General features: G+C 34.0%; 1 protein-coding gene across 2 annotated transcripts; it reads left to right on the top strand.

Annotated features, from left to right (window-relative positions):
• Positions 1–3,675: 3,675 nt before the first annotated feature.
• LOC144568057 (structural maintenance of chromosomes protein 2-1-like) lies at positions 3,676–16,797 on the top strand. 2 transcript variants are annotated; one of them, XM_078318288.1, is made up of 21 exons: positions 3,676–4,086; positions 4,722–5,402; positions 5,709–5,852; positions 6,332–6,622; positions 6,954–7,139; positions 7,831–7,995; positions 8,836–8,895; positions 9,019–9,081; positions 9,402–9,493; positions 9,696–9,792; positions 10,555–10,671; positions 11,009–11,227; positions 11,571–11,711; positions 12,264–12,431; positions 13,682–13,866; positions 14,634–14,727; positions 14,817–14,905; positions 15,179–15,404; positions 15,857–15,931; positions 16,009–16,150; positions 16,610–16,797. In XM_078318288.1, exons 1-20 carry the CDS (start codon positions 3,769–3,771, stop codon positions 16,123–16,125), a joined length of 3,528 nt encoding a protein of 1,175 aa, XP_078174414.1. In that variant the 5' UTR covers positions 3,676–3,768; the 3' UTR covers positions 16,126–16,150; positions 16,610–16,797. The 2 variants fall into 2 exon arrangements, with proteins under 2 accessions (XP_078174414.1, XP_078174415.1); XM_078318289.1 differs by having other exon boundaries at positions 3,976–4,086; positions 4,846–5,402.
• The last annotated feature ends 528 nt before the right edge of the window (positions 16,798–17,325 follow it).

Below are 17,325 nucleotides of genomic sequence, written 5' to 3'. Positions count from 1 at the left end.
GAAATTAAAAAACTGAATTTAAAAAACAGAAATTAAAAAACAGAAATTAAAAAACAGAAATTAAAAAACAGAAATTAAAAAATAGAAATTAAAAAACAGAAATTAAAAAATAGAAATAAAAACAGAATTTAAAAAACAGAAATTAAATCTAATTTATTCAAAAATAAATCTAACATTTTCAAAAATAAATCTAACCTATTCAAAATAAATCTAACCTATTCAAAATAAATCTAACATTTTTAAAAATAAATCTAATGTAACATTTTTAAAATAAATCTAACATCTTTTTTTAACCTATTAAAAATAAATCCGAATTTGAAAAAAATAAAATCTAACCTATTCAAAAAAAATCTAATTACTTCACATATTTTCAAAAATAAATATAACATATTTTTTTAACCTATTAAAAATAAATCCGAATTTCAAAAATAAAATCTAACATCAAAACAAATCTAATTACTTCACATCTAACAAATCTAACATAAACTAAATAAATCTAACAAATCTAACATAAAATAAACCGATTTTTTTATTTATATCCAAAAATTAAATCAAATTACAAATAATAACCGAAACACTGTTGAATTTCGAAAACTACCCAATCCGGTTATCCAATAACCGGATTTGGGATAAATGTCCGGTTATCCAATAACCGAACTCAACAAATATAACCGGTTATTCATTAACCGGAAAGTTATGTTTTTGTTTTTTTTTTAAAAAAAAACCGGTTAATCACTAACCGGAAAGTAAGTTTTTTTTTTTTTTTTTTAAACAGAAATTTCGAATTTTTTTTATATTAAAATATTAGAAATGTTGAATATATTTCTTTGAAAATAGATGAAATACAATATAATTTGATTTATTAGAAAGACTGCAACAAATAACCCGGATCAATATTTTTCAGGCCGGATTTTTCGCGGCTGTAAGAAAAATTAATATATTTCTTTATGTGCTATTGGAAAAAAATAAAAATGCTCAGATTCTGAGTTATTGATCCCGGTTCAAAAGTCACTTCTAGGTAATCTAGAAAATATTGTGATCCATCTAGTAAATTTAATTAATAAAAAGTTGTTTCTATTTTGAAAATTCTTTTTGAAAAACAATTATTAAATAAATTAGAGTTTTTATTTTTTTTTTAAATAGAAACAACTTTTTATTAATTAAATGTATTAGATGGATCACAATATTTTTTAGATTACCTAGAAGTGACTTTTGAACCGGGATCAATAACTCAGAATCTGAGCATTTTTATTTTTTTTCCAATAGCACATAAAGAAATATATTAATTTTTCTTACAGCCGCGAAAAATCCGGCCTGAAAAATATTGATCCGGATTATTTGTTGCAGTCTTTCTAATAAATCAAATTATATTGTATTTCATCTATTTTCAAAGAAATATATTCAACATTTCTAATATTTTAATATAAAAAATAAAAAAAATTCGAAATTTCTGTTTAAAAAAAAAAAAAAACACAAAAACACAACTTTCCGGTTAGTGAATAACCGGTTATATTTGTTGAGTTCGGTTATTGGATAACCGGATTGGGTAGTTTTCGAAATTCAACAGTGCTTCGGTTATTATTTGTAATTTGATTTAATTTTTGGATATAAATAAAAAAATCGGTAAAATAAATCTAACAAATCTAATTACTTAACATCCAATAAATCTAGCATAAATTAAATTTACTCTACAAAAATAAATTAATCTAACATGAAATAAATGTAACCTTTAAATCTCGCGGAAAAATCTTGCGGGAGGTGCCGAACTTCGTAATTTCGCTACCTTCGTAATTCCGTTTGCGTATTTGTAGCAGGAATTAAATTTACAACTATATATTTTTTTAAACAATAAATTTAAAATTTGAGAATAATAAAATTTGAGATTGAGAGAATGAGAGAATATAGATATTGAGTATTTGAGAATTGAGATGGAGATGTGAAAATGAAGAGAGGAAGAGATGTGTATTTAAAGAGATTTGATTGGAGGGATGAAATTTAAATTTGAAAAGAAAAATGAAAAAAAAAATATTAGTCAAATCCGGTTGGTCCGGTTCGGGCACGGGTGGGTCCGGTCGGTCGGGTTCGATGTGACCGGTCCGGATGGGACGTGAATCGGGGGGGATTTTTAAAAATTTTGAAATTCAAATTTTAAACAGGTATACGAGTAGGGTACCTGGGTAGGGTACATGGGTATACGGGTACGGGCACGGGCACAGGCACGGGTACACAGGTACACGAGCATGGATACGACGGGCACGGGTATGGGTACAATTCGGTTCAGATATGGTCGGGTTTTTGCCCGTACCCGTGTACCCGACCTATATCCTGGCTCGGGCACGGGTACCCCGGGCATAGGGTATGGGCGGACCGAGGACGGGCTACCCTAGGCGGGTTTTGTCAATCCACTAGCGTGGATAGTAACAATTATAATATAATTGATTAGGTGGTGTTTGTTTAATTCGAATTTTAAAAAATTTCGATAGGTATCACCCACTTTTGTTAAAATATATATATATAGAGTGAGTCTATGATACTATGCATATCACGGGTTGTTACCGTGCTACAGCTCTATATTTGAGTTTTCAAATCCTAACGGTCGATTCGAACCGTTCATCTTGTTCTCCATATTAATATGTGTTTGGAGACCAAATTTTACATTTTTTGAAAATTTTTTACTATTTTTTTAGATATTTAGAAAATCACTTGATCTGAAAATTCTGGACCATCCAAAAACAGTGATTTTCAATAAATCTAAAAAAATAGTAAATTTTTTTCAAAAAATGTACAATTTGGTCTCCAAACACATATTAATATGGAGAACAAGATGAACGGTTCGGATCAACCGTTAGAATTTGAAAACTCGAATATAGAGCCGTAGCACGGTAACAATCCATGATATGCATAGTACCATAGACTCACTCTATATATATATATATTTAGCTTGCAAGTTTAAAAATATGGTATTATAAATCTTGTGCTGGATTTTATATTTGTTTCGCAAATTTCGTACAATTGAAAAATACAGTTTCTTCCATCAAACTACAATTTGAAATCATATTTATCTCTGCAATTTATTTTGCAAGTTTCTAATTGAAAAATATAGTTTTTTTTTTCCATCAAACCACAATTTAAAATTATATTTATCTCCGTAATTTATTTTCATTTCAATTTGTGCGAGTAATTTTTTTTTTTTTTTTTATCACTGCCTGTAGGCTATACATTCACCCCCACAACTCACTCTCTAATTTTCTGCAATCGCATAATTCGATCCTTTGCCCTTCTAAATGAAGGATTGTACCACTTCCAATTGTGCTATCACAACGGTGGTTGCGAGTAATTATTTATTCTTACATGTTTTATCCATTATTTTCATTTCAATTTTTTTTTATGTACAAATCGGAAATTCTGTGAACTCAAATTTTAAATTTCGTCCTAAGTTAAAGATCTGACGTGGTATCGGTTTAATTAAATAGACGGAAAAAAAAAATCTGGTTTTCAGTTTATTTAGTTCGGTTTATTGGATCAATTTCATTTTTCGGCTAGCCAGGCTGGACTGTTTGCTGAACGGTCCGGTTCGAACTTATCCGGTTATTTAGCTTGGACCGAACCAAACCGATCGATCGACCTGATTCCTTCCTGAAGACCTCCCATTTCCCGCCCATTCCAAACCAAACAAGCGCTTCTTTTTCAAAACTAGGGTTTTGTCCCGAGTACCTCTCACTTCTCGCCATCCCTTTCTTCTCCTCCGAGGAATCCAAGGAGGGTACGATGTACATCAAGGAGATATGTCTGGAGGGTTTCAAGTCATATGCAACCCGCACAGTGGTTTCGGGCTTTGACCCGTTTTTCAACGCTATAACGGGTCTTAATGGGTCGGGTAAATCCAACATCCTGGACTCGATCTGTTTCGTTCTAGGCATTACCAACCTCAGCAATGTTCGCGTCGGGAGTCTTCAGGAGCTGGTGTACAAGCAGGGACAAGCGGGTATAACCCGTGCCACTGTCTCTATTGTGTTTGACAACTCGGATCGGACGCGAAGCCCAATCGGGTACGAGGATTGCTCCGAGATTACCGTCACCAGACAGGTAATTTGTATGTTTAACATTTTAATACAGAATTTTCAATTTAGAGGTGTTTTATGTTGTTTATTGTTAGTTCTTGATAGTGGTATTATTGTAGTTTATATTCTAAAAATGTTATACCTTTGTTAAGATTCTTCTAATTGATTGCAAACTTGGCTACATTTGCAATTTCTATTTTGGGAAGTTGGCACATTAGGAGCAACTGTTGAATTTAGGAGGATATTTCACAATCTCTAAAGCAACTACTGTATTTTACGAACTTTGGCAAAGAATGTAGTACCATTTGATATAAAATTGCATGAATTGAATATGGATCTCTATGTCAATTACATCAGTCTGGGGCCTCCCATGTAATTAATGTCTTTGGCGAGGATGATTGAAAATCTGAGCGCATCCTGCACTGTGTTACATTTGTTGTAATTCTACCAATTTATGTAATACCAGTACTTGGGAAAAAAAACCAAGCATCATTGCGACCTATTCAATATATGAATGAATTTATAATTTGAACTTTTACTTGCATGTCATTTATCCTTGTTATATTTGAATCTAGCGAGAGTCTATTGAAGTTTTGAGTAAACAAAACAGTTATTATTTTGCACTGAATCTAAAACAGTTATTATTTATTCTCTTGTCAGCTTGTGGTAGGACCAAGAAGCACATATAAAATAAATGGCCACCCGGCACAGCCCTCCCGAGTGCAGACCCTCTTTCACTCAGTGCAACTCAATGTAAACAATCCACATTTCCTTATAATGCAAGGGCGCATTACAAAGGTGCTAAACATGAAACCGCCGGAGATTCTCTCTATGCTTGAAGAAGCTGCCGGTACAAGAATGTACGAGATGAAGAAGATATCAGCGCTAAAAACCCTCGAAAAAAAACAAAACAAGGTCGAAGAGATCAACAAGCTCTTAGATGAAGAGATCCTGCCGGCATTGGAAAAACTTAGAAAGGAGAAGACGCAATATGTGCAGTGGGCCAATGGGAATCAAGAGCTTGATCGGTTGAAGCGGTTTTGTGTCGCATTTGAATATATTCAGGCCGAGAAAGTGAGAGATAGGTCATCAGATGAGGTGAAAAAAATCAACGATAAGATTGAGGAGTTGGATGTGAGCATGGAGAAGTTGAATGAGGGGATAAAGGAAATGGAGAAGTCCATTTCTGAGAAGACTGCAGAGAAGGAGGCGACTACAGGTGGAGAGTTGAAGGAGTTATCAAAAAAATTTGATGAACTTGAGAAGCATCTTGTGAAGGAGAAATCAGTGATGGCTAACCAACAGGAGTCGCTTGATAATGAGAAAGCTGCTGCGAAGAAGGTATTTTATGAATAATAATTAAAAATATGTTTGGTTTCAGTACCTTTTTTGTTGTTCTATTTCTCTTTTTTTGTTTGCCTGGTACTCTATTTTTCTGTTGCTTTCTCTTCTTTTGTTTGTATATGGATAAATTGAGGGTAGGCATGTGCCAAATTGTGTTAAATTGAGATAACTGAGATGTAATTGCAAAACAAAGAGTCAATTGAGTCTAAATTGCGTAGTACTGAGTTCTTCTCAATTGCATTATTTGTGTTTTCCACTGTGATTATAATAAATTAAATTTTTTTGTCATCATGTGCTTTGCAGATTGAGAAGAGTATTGAAGAAACCAAGAGATCAATACTGGAGAGGGAAGCTGCTGTTACGAATTCGGAAAACGGAGCTGCCGATCTGAAAGAAAAAGTAGAGAATCTTACAAAAACGCTTGAAGAGCATGAGAAAGACTATCAGGTTACATGTCAAAACAAATTGCCACAAAATATTGCTAGGATTAGGCAAAGTTTGCATTTGAGAACAACTGATATTTATAGTGGTGTTTGGTTGAGGCTTAGATCATGGAATAAGTGGTTTAGACCTCAGTTATTCCACTAAATGCGGATTAACTAGGCTGGCCTAAGTTGGCATAACTCTAAAATGAGGGCTCCAAATTTAAACCACCTATCCAGGTGGCTTAAGAGTTAGTCCCCCTGCGGTCCCACTGTCTGTTACTATCCGATTCGCCCCCCCTCCTCTTTAGTTGATATTATTTTTTAATAGCTTAAGCCATGACATAACACTAAACCTCAACTAAACACGAATAGCTTAGGCCGGCCTAAGTTGAAATAACCAACTTAGGCCTAAACCAAACACCACCAAATATTATGTAATTTACAAACTTGGATTTTGAAACTCAGTTATGACTAGTGAGATTAAAATCTCTTCTATTTTAGGGAGTTCTAGCAGGTAAAAGCAGCGGGAACGAAGAAAAATGTCTAGAAGACCAACTGAGGGATGCAAAAGCTGCAGCTGGTGAGGCCAAGTCGCAATTAGAGCAACTAGAAGCAAAAATTCACCATTCTGAGAGTGAGTTGAAAGCTAAGAGAACCCAATGGGCCTCAAAGCAAGATGAAGCTACTGTTGCGCAGAAAGAATTTGATGCAAGGAATAAAGAATTAGAGGCCATTAAGGCATCTATGGATTCAACTGAGTACAAAGAGGGTGATATGGAAGCTAAACAGAAGGTTTGTTATCTTGCCATTTATGATTTTTTACCATAACATAATTTTTATTGGTAAAGTTACTTTTATTGCAGTGGCTGATGTTTTCTCTCATTTAGTATTATGTTGTTTGCTTTATGTTTTTGTAGTCAAAACTGCTCTGATATATATATGACTTATTTTTGTTTTGGTTTTTCATTGTTGATCTCCATAACATCAGCCCTGAACATTTTTGGTTGATAGTATTTGGTACTAGTACTGCTATAGTTATGTGGTATTTGATTCAGCTTACATTTCCTTTTCTTATTCTATAACTTGACACAAAGAACTGTTGGTGTTGCAATCTTAACTGTAGGAACGATCAGCTTTGTCAGCCACAGTTCAGGAGCTAAAAGATAAAGTGCGGGTTCTCTCCGGGCAACTGGCAAATGTGCATTTCTCCTACCGTGACCCAGTTAAAAATTTTGATCGATCCAAAGTAAAGGGTGTTCTCGCAAAGCTTATTCAAGTAAAAGATAGCTCCACAGCCACTGCTCTGGAGGTCTTAAACACCCCCCACCCCCCATTCTCCTCCCAACACACACATCCGCTTTTATCTTAATTTTTTTTGCTTAAATTACATGTTAGGGTCTGGTTGCTACTTTTTATTACGAAAAATGGTCTGGCCTGACCCTGAGCAGTTCAGACCAGGACTAGATAGATATATATGTAAAAAACAGCTTGCCTAATTGGATCCTAATTATGCATGTCTCTGTCTTTATTTTCGTCTCTTCATTTTCTGTCAGTTTGAATGAAAATACTTGGCCCTGTTAGGTCTAATATGATTTATTTAACTTCAAATTAAAATAAAATCATGGTCAGATCTTTAGCTAGTTGAACAGCAAATGATCCCATCATCCAGCAGGACATGCACCAGCTTATAGCATCTGGGATTTCTTTTTTGTCTGAAGTATAGTGGCACTTCCTATTCTAATTTTTGAGATGTAGCGTAATTTCTAATTTAGAATTTCTTTTAAAGAAATTACTTTCTATTTCTATTGCCTCTTGTTCCCTCTTCCATAGTAATAATTGCTGACGTGGTCACTAAAAGAAATTAAAAGTTATCTGCACAAGTGTAGAGGTTTAGGAATTAAAATTAACTTAATTTCTATTTTGTGCTTGACAGCTGTTTTAATTTCTTAATTTTACTAATGTTGATGCTCTAAAAGATTAATTTTAATTTCTTTTTGCAGGTGGCAGCTGGGGGAAAACTATATAATATTGTCGTAGACTCAGAAAATACTGGAAAAATGCTTCTCCAAAACGGCGAGTTGAGAAGAAGGGTAACTATTATACCGTTGAACAAAATTCAGACAAACTTGGTTCCTCAGAGAATTCAGCAAAAAGCTGCTCAACTGGTACAATTTCTGCACTTCACTTTTTTTACCTAGTATTTTACTTTTTTCTTCTCAATTTTCTACTAATTATATATAGTGTCATCATGTGCTGTGCACTTGTTGACTGTCGGATGGGCTTTGAGATTCGTGCAAAGAAAATCTGCTAACGCAGAGCTGTCTGGTTTTAATTTTTCTGTCTTGTTTCTCCATACAGCAAATTTCTTTGCACAGATCTCAAAGCCCATCCGACGGTCAAAAAGTGCATAGAACATGATGACACTATATACGTATAACACTGTAGCCCAATTCTTTATAATTGTACCTGAACCTCCCAATGAACTTTTTTTTGGTTTTCATACTTAGCTGACTCTCTGGCTTTGTCTTGTTATAGCTTAATGAGATTTGATAATTGGTACAGAAAGAATACTGCCAAAATAATATATTATAAAAATCATTTTAAATTTGGCTGCCTTTTATAATCTTGAGTAAGGCCCATTATATTAAAAAACACATAATGCTAGATAAAGTTCTGTTTTGTGGGTAATTTTTTAGGCTCTTATTCTTCTAGCAAAAAAAAAAAAAAACTCTTCCTGTGTTTTTGCATTTGAAACTAAATCATTAGATGCTTACAATGACTTTAATGCCTGATATTTTGAAAGGTTTTGAACCTTACTCGTTGGATTTTTTTTTCTAATTAGTTAATATACATATGGTCAGATTATTAATTGCAGTGAAACTGATTGTTTTTGTGGCTAGTCAGCATGTAATAAGTAGATCTGCTAATTTCCCTTCATTGATTTTATATTTTTGTCTCACTTTTCTAAACATCTTTCCTTTGTCGTTGACTATGTGTGCTTCTAGGTTGGTCAGGAAAATGTAAAGCTTGCTTTTGATTTGGTTCTTTTTGATGATGAAGTAAAGGTACTGTCCTTTTTAATCACAACAATTTCTAAAATATTCTTTTACAAATTAACACATCTCATGATTTTCATTAGCTTTTTCTCCAATTTTTATGTGATAGTTGTTTATTTTTTTCTCTTACAGAATGCAATGGCTTATACATTTGGTTCTTCATTTGTTTGCTGGAGTACTGATGTGGCAAAGGAGGTAACAATCTCTCATTTTGTTCTCTTTTCTTTTTTTCTTTGGCTTTTTACTATTCTGCACTTTTGAGAATTCATTCTGTAATTACTTTATTTGTTTTTTCTCTCTTCATTTTATTTGCATATTTGGTATAATGAACAAGGTACATATTTCTCTACTGTTCAAATACAGTGGGATTATTGTACGTCAGATCAGGTTTTTATCTCGGTCAAGCTTTTGATAATACAAAGTTTAAATCCTGCCTGACCAACTTATGCAGATTGGTCTACCAATATATTTTATCGAAGCAATGTATTTTAATTGCTTCTCTCTCTCTCTCTCAGGTTGCATTCAATCGTGAGGTTGGTGTCACTAGTGTTACTCTTGAAGGTGATATTTTTCAGCCCAGTGGCCTTTTAACTGGTGGTAGTCGCAGGTAAAAATAAATAAAGCAAATATAACCTTTCTTTCTAAGAATTAAACTAAAAAAAAGAGAGAAACAATAAAATGAACAAACATAACTAGCCATAAAAGACAACAGGATCTTGTGTTGTAAGATAATGGTACAGACAGTTTCTTTACTGTTGATTTTTAGGTACAGAGAATTTTGATGTTATAAGGACTTGTTAATTATGTAGGGGTGGTGGAGAACTCCTGCAGCAACTCGGTGCTTTAGCTACAGCCGAAAAAGAACTTGCTAATAACGAGACCAGACTTGCTCAAATAGAAGCTGAGGTTGTTTTACTTTGACGGATTAATTTAAATTAGTATATTACACGAGTAGTCAGGTCATGTTTGGTTGTGGAGTAAAGTTAATGAGGATTAAATTGCTACTTCATCTTACTCATATTTTACACCTCGTTTGGTATTTAAGTCATGGCTTAAATTAATCTGCCTGGAGAAGTAAGATGTTGGAAACGAACAGTGGACCCTACAAGCGGAGTATGTGTGGAGTAATTTGAGGTGGAGTAACCTCCTCCAAAGTAACTCACCTCTTACTCCATCTTATTCCTATTTTACTCTTCGTTTGGCGGCTCAAGTGTGGAGTAAGGGGTTTACTCTACAACCAAACATGACCAAAGTATGATTGAATTAATATCATTTTGGTTCCTGAATTATCACTTGCTAATTATCCTGGTCCTATGCATTTCAACTTGCGCCATTTTGGGTTAAATTTTTCTCTTAAAATATATCAAAAAATCGTAGTCAGGACTGATGTGAAATGAGACATTTTTATCCCACGATACAGCACATCCCACATCTTCGGTATTGGCTACAATTTTTTTCAAACTTTAATGGATGGTATGGATTTGAATGTCTAGAGACATGAGTACATGACAAAGGATGCTCAAAGTTATACGAACCACAATGAAAATCGTGTACATGATGGCATATTTAGAATTGGCTCCTTTTTTGAAGAATGAAATAAGAGTTTTATTAGTCAGTATACTGGAAATTTTGAATTACAAAATCTTCTTTTCCTTTTTGTTTTTTCAGATCAGAGCACTTTTACCGTATCAGGATAATTACAATCGCCTGAAAAGGCAGTTTGAGCTGAAGTCTTATGACTTAGACTTGTTTAAGAGTAGAGTTGAACAAAACGAGCATCACAAGGTAATTTCTCCTTCATTTTGATATCGGTGATTTTTTGCTCTCTTAATAATCTGAAATAAAAAAGAAAGTAAATAAAAAAATTATAAGTCGAGAAAGATCCATGTTGATAACCATTTTACACTTGAGGGTTGGAACCCAAATTTGGATCCCACCTGGACTTGAATCCGAACCCCAATTAATCAGGTGTAAGACGCTATGCAAGCAATTGGGGTCAAAATATATTTCCTTTTAAACCGATCCTGACCCTAGACCCGATATCAATCACAAGCGGATTGTCGAAACCCAGCATGCCCTTGTATATGTATTTATTTTTCTCGGCGCTTGTTATGAAATGCAGCTAGGAGAGCTCGTGAAGAAACTGGAGCAAGACCTCGAAGCTGCAAAACAAGAGAAGAAAGAAAAACAAGTGCATTACGAGAACTGTAACGCCTCTATCAAGAAGTTGGAGAAATCCATCAAAGATCATGGTAGCCAGCGAGAAACCAGGCTCAAGGATCTCGACAAAAGTATCAAATCTATCAAAACCCAGATGCAGTTAGCTTTGAAAAAACTGAAGGTTCGTATTTTTTTTTCTTATTTCCCCTGTGTTATAGAATTGGGGGTTTTAATGTTAGCTGTACTTGTTTACACCAGGGGCAGATCTTAATACAACCCAAAGGGTGCTTAGCCACCCTTATGATTTTTTTAAATTATATATATTGAAAATTTCTTAAGTTTTTTATATAGCTCAGTCCCCCCTCATGAAATATCAAGTGTGCTTCAGCATCCCCCCTAAAAATGATTGGATATATTACAAATATTAATTACTGACCAAGTGAGGATGTGCAAGTCCATATGTTTGTATACCCTAAGTTTGTGTCAGTGAGCATTCACTTACCAGGTTTTTACATGGTTGTCAGGAGCATGAGAGTCAAATAGAGAAGCTGATAATGGAGAAAGATGCAGTGGTCAGTGAGCTTTCCACATTAGAAGAGCAGCTAGTCGTTTCAAATTCTCAGATTAAATCTCTTTCTGAAACACTCGAAGTACATAAAAGCAAGGTATTTGAAGAATTGGAGCAGTTCTATTTATTCGGCGTCAATTTTCAACTCATCTCCTTCACTTTCATTATGTATATAAGGGAGAGCTAGATGAATTATTGAAAGTTCTTAGAGTGAGGCTATGTTACTTTGCACAGCACAGATCGGCCCACACTATGGGTTCATATCTCTTTTTTCAAAGTTCAAACAGTAGACCTAAACCATTCAACAGAATCTCCAGATGAAATTGTACTTGTATATCAAATTTTATATTTTTTTTACAATTTTTTTAATATTTTTTAGATTGGTAGAAAATCACTTGATCCAAAAATTCTAGACCATTCAAAAGTAATGATGTTAGACCTAGCAAAAAAAATTTACAAAATATAAAATTTAGTCTGTGAGTATATTTTCTTTTGGAGATCATGTTGAACTGTTCAGATCGACTATTTTAATTCAATAAAGGAAATTTTGGGGTCCGATTTTGTCAAATTACCAAATAGTAATTACTGTCAATGCTCATATAGAATTTGGTGAGAGGCTTTTTAAGATTCTATTGTCTATCTTGTGCAGTTGAATTCAATAAACGAACAATTTGAAGCGGCCAAAGAGAAGTTAGTCGTGGGCCGTAAAAAGCTACAAGAGTGTGATTCACAACTAACTCTTATGAACAAAGAGCAACAGAAGCTTCAACAAGAGCTTAGTGATAACAATGTGGCCAGAAAGAGGCTGGAAAATGAGGTACTTTCTTAAGTAGGGAAATTTGCAAAAAGATCCATTTAATATTAGAATAGTGTAAAAAAAAAACTCTTCCTCTGTGAATAACGCTTTAATTAAATAAATACAATGGCTCCTTTTGGTTTTTACTAGCTGTAACTTAAAATAAACAGAATGTTGGGGTTGTTTGCATAATATCCAACTCACAATTGAAGTAGACTGCTAGTTTCTCAAAAAAGTTAGGGCTGTTTGCAAAATAATATAAAATAAGAGAAATATTGTAATCTTTGGCAATTGAGGGGGTATATCATTTAAGAGTTAGGCTGGGGTGCTATGGATAGCATAGTGGCCTCTATGCTACGGCTCAATATTCGAGTTTTCAAAATCCAAACGGTCGATCCGAACCGTTCATCTTATTCTCCATATTAATATCTGCTTGGAGACCAAATTTTATAATTTTCTGAATTTTTTTACTATTTATTAAGCCACTTTGAAAATCGCTAATCCAACGGTTTTACTGTTTTGTGCAGCCACGTTGGATCAACAATTTTGTAAAATACTTAATAAATAGTAAAAAAATTCAGAAAAATGTAAAATTTGGTCTCCAAGCAGATATTAATATGGAGAATAAGATGAACGGTTCGGATCGACCGTTTGGATTTTGAAAACTCGAATATTGAGCCGTAGCATAGAGGCCACTCTGCTATCCATAGCACCCTAGCCTAACTCATCATTTAATATCTTGAGCAATCACATTGTTTGAGCACTGATTTTGCCAAACAGTTTGTTGTCAGTACAAAAAATATGCAAAACAACCCATGTTTTTCTAAAAAGTTGTAGAACAGCCCCTCAGGAACAACACATCAGTAAAATAAAATCGAACAGACTGATGAGTTTTCATCATCGAGTTTGTTGTATTTTCATAATTTAACTGTGTAAGAAAAATAAAATCTGTGCTAATTATGCAACTCATCTATAATAACTTCGGCTAATTTGCCAAAATGATAAAACCTGCTTTGTCTTTCATGCTCAAGTTCTAGAATTCATATCACCTAAGGTAACTAAATTTTGAGTTTGGATCCGAACCATCCAATCTGCTTTGGCACGGATATTAAAGGGGCCCCATGCATTCCATGTTGGGCTGGATTGTCCGGATTCTGATCAGACGGCCTGGATCTAAACTCCAAATTTGAGTTACTTTCAGAGGATCCGGACTCTTTAAGTTCTAGGGCAACTTTGGCTGGTACATATGAAATCTCCTTTGCACTTTACAGGTCAAGAGGATGGAAACAGAACAAAAGGATTGCTCTTCTAAGGTAGACAAGATGCTTGAAAAGTACAGTTGGATTGCGGCGGAGAAACATTTATTTGGAAAGAGCGGCACTGATTATGATTTTTCATCCCGCGAACCTCGCGAAGCAAGGGAAGAATTTGATAGGCTCCAAGCAGAACAGTCCAAGTAACTTTTTGCTCTTGAAGTAAAAATAAAATGAGAAAACAGGAAATGGAGTGAGGCTATGGTCCGTACCATGGATCAATATTTTATTTTCAAAGTCCAAAGAGTCGATCTGAGCCGTTCAACATGATTCTCATGTGGAAATTTACTTGCAGACTAAATTTTATATTTTTTATAATTTCCTAAATATTTTTTAAAATAGGTAGAAAGCAGTATTTTTTTATGGTCTAGAATCTTTAGATCAAGTGATTTTCTACCTATCTGAAATGTAGTAAAAGAAATTTGATCTACAAGTACATTTTCATATACGGATCATGTTTAAAGGTTCAGATCGATTGTTTGGATTTTGAGAATAAAGATTTTGATCCACAGTATGGAGTACGGATCAGCCCCGCACTATGCATAGTACCATAGCCTCACGCAAGAAAAAGAAAAGAAAATAATGCATTGCTGACTTCTAAATTTGGGTGTGTTTGGATGAAGACTTGGGTTAGTGAGAATAGTGAGCTAACTCAACTTTTAGTTGAGTTAGTAGAATAGCATGCTTACCCACAAAAGACAAACAAAGAATAGTCTCTTGTTTTGCTAACCCAAATACATCCAAACATAAAATAGTAGTTCGGACTTCGGAATAGTAGCTAACCCGGGTTAGCACTATTCTTTGCCTCATCCAAACGCACCCAAAAGAATTGCATCTTGAAACTAATGAATTGCTGAATTCTTTAAAAGAAAAAGTTAACTGCTGACAAGAGCAACTTCTTTTCTGATAGCCTGGAGAAAAGGGTGAACAAGAAAGTTATGGCGATGTTTGAAAAGGCTGAAGATGAATATAACGACTTGATCTCCAAGAAGAGCATTATCGAGGTGAGCGAAATGTCTAATTGACTAAAGATTGTAAAATTATAACAATTTTGTGAAATTCATTGATTAAGTATTTTTTTTTTTTTTTGCAGAATGACAAGTCAAAAATCAATAAGGTGATTGAACAGCTAGATGAAGAGAAGAAGAAAACATTGAAAGTTACATGGGTCAAAGTGAATGAGTGAGTTCATAACGCAATATTTCTTTGCCCCTTTTTTTCCTCTTAAGATTTTAGCATGACTAGAGTTTGTTTAAAATTTAGGGCTTGATTTCTGACTTTATTTTGTATGCCAACAGTGCCCTGTGTTCTATCAAAACACTTTTGTTTGTCCATTCAATTAGTATTTCAAATTAAGTGAATTTTTAGTTGCACTTCCTTCTAACCATTCATTTCTTTTACCTTAGAATTTTTCTGATCATTTTATCCGATGTGCTCTTTTGACTTGCCATATAGGGATTTTGGGTCCATATTTAGCACCCTGTTGCCCGGCACGATGGCAAAACTGGAACCCCCAGAAGGAGGCACCTTTCTAGATGGCCTTGAGGTACGTATTGCATTTGGAAGTGTCTGGAAGCAGTCACTCTCTGAACTGAGTGGCGGGCAAAGATCTCTCCTCGCTCTCTCTCTCATCCTTGCACTACTTCTCTTCAAGCCCGCCCCTCTCTATATTCTTGATGAGGTAATTCTAATTTGTGGTTTTTTTCATGTAAATTGTACCCACAACCTTAATTTATATGGGTTTTTACTTTCGATGAGAATATCTATATTGGTTGAAACTGAGAATAGTTCGTAATAATCAGGGACTTAGGGGCTACATTGTTGATACATAGGGATAACTTTACCATCACTCTAGTCTAGGGTTGGTTAATTTCAACAGGGGACTTTTGCTTTCGGTTATTTTCTTCAAAAGTCTACTGAACCCGAGTACCTGACCTAATTTTTCGGTTGTTAGTTCTTTATAATATATAAAAGGTTGAATTTCCTGCTAGAGAATATGCAATTTGGATATTAACTGGTCCATTGACTTCATCCTGCCTTACTCAGTTATACTTATTTACAATTAAAATTTACCAAACGTAACCTGAACTAGACCCATTTACAGTGATTTTTGATTTACTTTCTTTGTTATAGGTTGATGCGGCGTTGGATTTAAGCCATACACAAAATATAGGCCGAATGATCAAAGCACATTTCCCGCATTCTCAGGTTTTGCCTTTTTCCTCTCCTTTTTTACCTCTATCTGAAATAGGCCACTTCTTAAAAAAGCTGGTTTTCTTGTGCAGTTTATTGTTGTTTCTCTTAAAGAGGGAATGTTTAACAATGCTAATGTGATATTTCGGACTAAATTTGTTGATGGCGTTTCGACTGTAACAAGAACTGTGCCCACTAAACAGAAATGATTGAGTGGCAATTGTTGTTTGTAAGGTACGCTTCTGGTCGGATTAATGCAAAAAATATTCAAAATCATAAGTCTATATTTGCAAAAGAATTGGTGATTTGTAGTTTTTGCAAAGACTACAAATATTGAGTTAGTAACAAAAATTGATCACTTTGCCATTGGCACTGAGTGGGAGTCAATGGAAGTTCTTAAATTTATAATTTATGATGAAAAAATATTCCTGTGCTAGGGTTTGGGAGGGGTAATTTTGTCAAGAAAGAATAATTCGAGGAGTCTACTAAAAGTTTTGGCTGGGTTATTCTTTGTGCATTTAAGAACAGGTGACATTGAACAAATATTGAGTTATCTTTTGCAGATGCAGTGAAAAATATTAAGTTCCAACTATATGAGTTATTATCCACGTTATGCAACAATTTTTTTTTTCGGTTAGTCATAAAATATCAGTCTTCGTTTTTACTTTCTTTACACTAATTTTTTATTCACAGTTCTTGCAGTGAAACGATAAAAGTCTAGGGAGATGCGTGCATTAAAAGGTACATCAATTGATGACCAATTTGTGATGCCATTTTTATGACATGCTGTAAATATATGTTTGTGCCTGAGTATCGTATTAACCTGATGGTGTTGACCACAGTTCTGTTATCTGTGTTAATTATATTTATCTATTTTGTAATATCATATTTTATTAGTAGAGCTTTAAAAAATGCACCTTTGTTTCTGTTCTTTCTTAATTGTTGAGATTTTTTTTTTTTTTTAAATTCTTTATCGGACTGTGCCCTCTCGATTATTCCGAGAACATCTAGCAGGCGAACATCTTCATCAAAATAATCAAATTAATTGGCCAATTCTCGAGCGTCATAATTTTTTTTTATTGCTTTAAAATTCATTTGTAGTCCAGTAAATATGAGAGGACTCACCTTGAACCAGGGAGTCGGTTCTCCCCCCTGAATTTTCTTTTGCCTCTCTCCAGAATTTCGATTTTTAGTTCAAGGTAAATTTATTGGTCAAATTAAAATATTTTTTTAAAATTATGATTGATAATTAGAAATGTAAGTTAGATTATTAGAAATTATAAATCAAAGAATTAAAATTTATAAGTTAAAGCATTATATTTTATCTAGTATTTAATTAGTTAATGAGTTTGAACATGATTTGCAAAAAAAAATTAATCTGAAAAACCTAGATCCGTTCCTACCAGCAA

This window comes from Carex rostrata, chromosome 17 (genome assembly GCF_964058835.1).
Source record: "Carex rostrata chromosome 17, lpCarRost1.2, whole genome shotgun sequence".
Lineage (NCBI taxonomy): Eukaryota > Viridiplantae > Streptophyta > Magnoliopsida > Poales > Cyperaceae > Carex > Carex rostrata.
Note: the sequence above shows the minus strand (reverse complement) of the source record. Positions and strands in the feature narration are given on the sequence as shown.

What these genes read in the sequence shown, in the direction of transcription:
- LOC144568057 (XM_078318288.1), top strand. Translation starts at nt 3,769, where the DNA reads ATGTACATCAAGGAGATATGTCTGGAGGGTTTCAAGTCATATGCAACC. An exon ending in CCACAGCCACTGCTCTGGAG is followed by an intron (nt 7,140 to 7,830) that starts GTCTTAAACACC and finishes TTCTTTTTGCAG; the next exon opens with GTGGCAGCTGGGGGAAAACT. An exon ending in CTCTCTATATTCTTGATGAG is followed by an intron (nt 15,405 to 15,856) that starts GTAATTCTAATT and finishes TCTTTGTTATAG; the next exon opens with GTTGATGCGGCGTTGGATTT.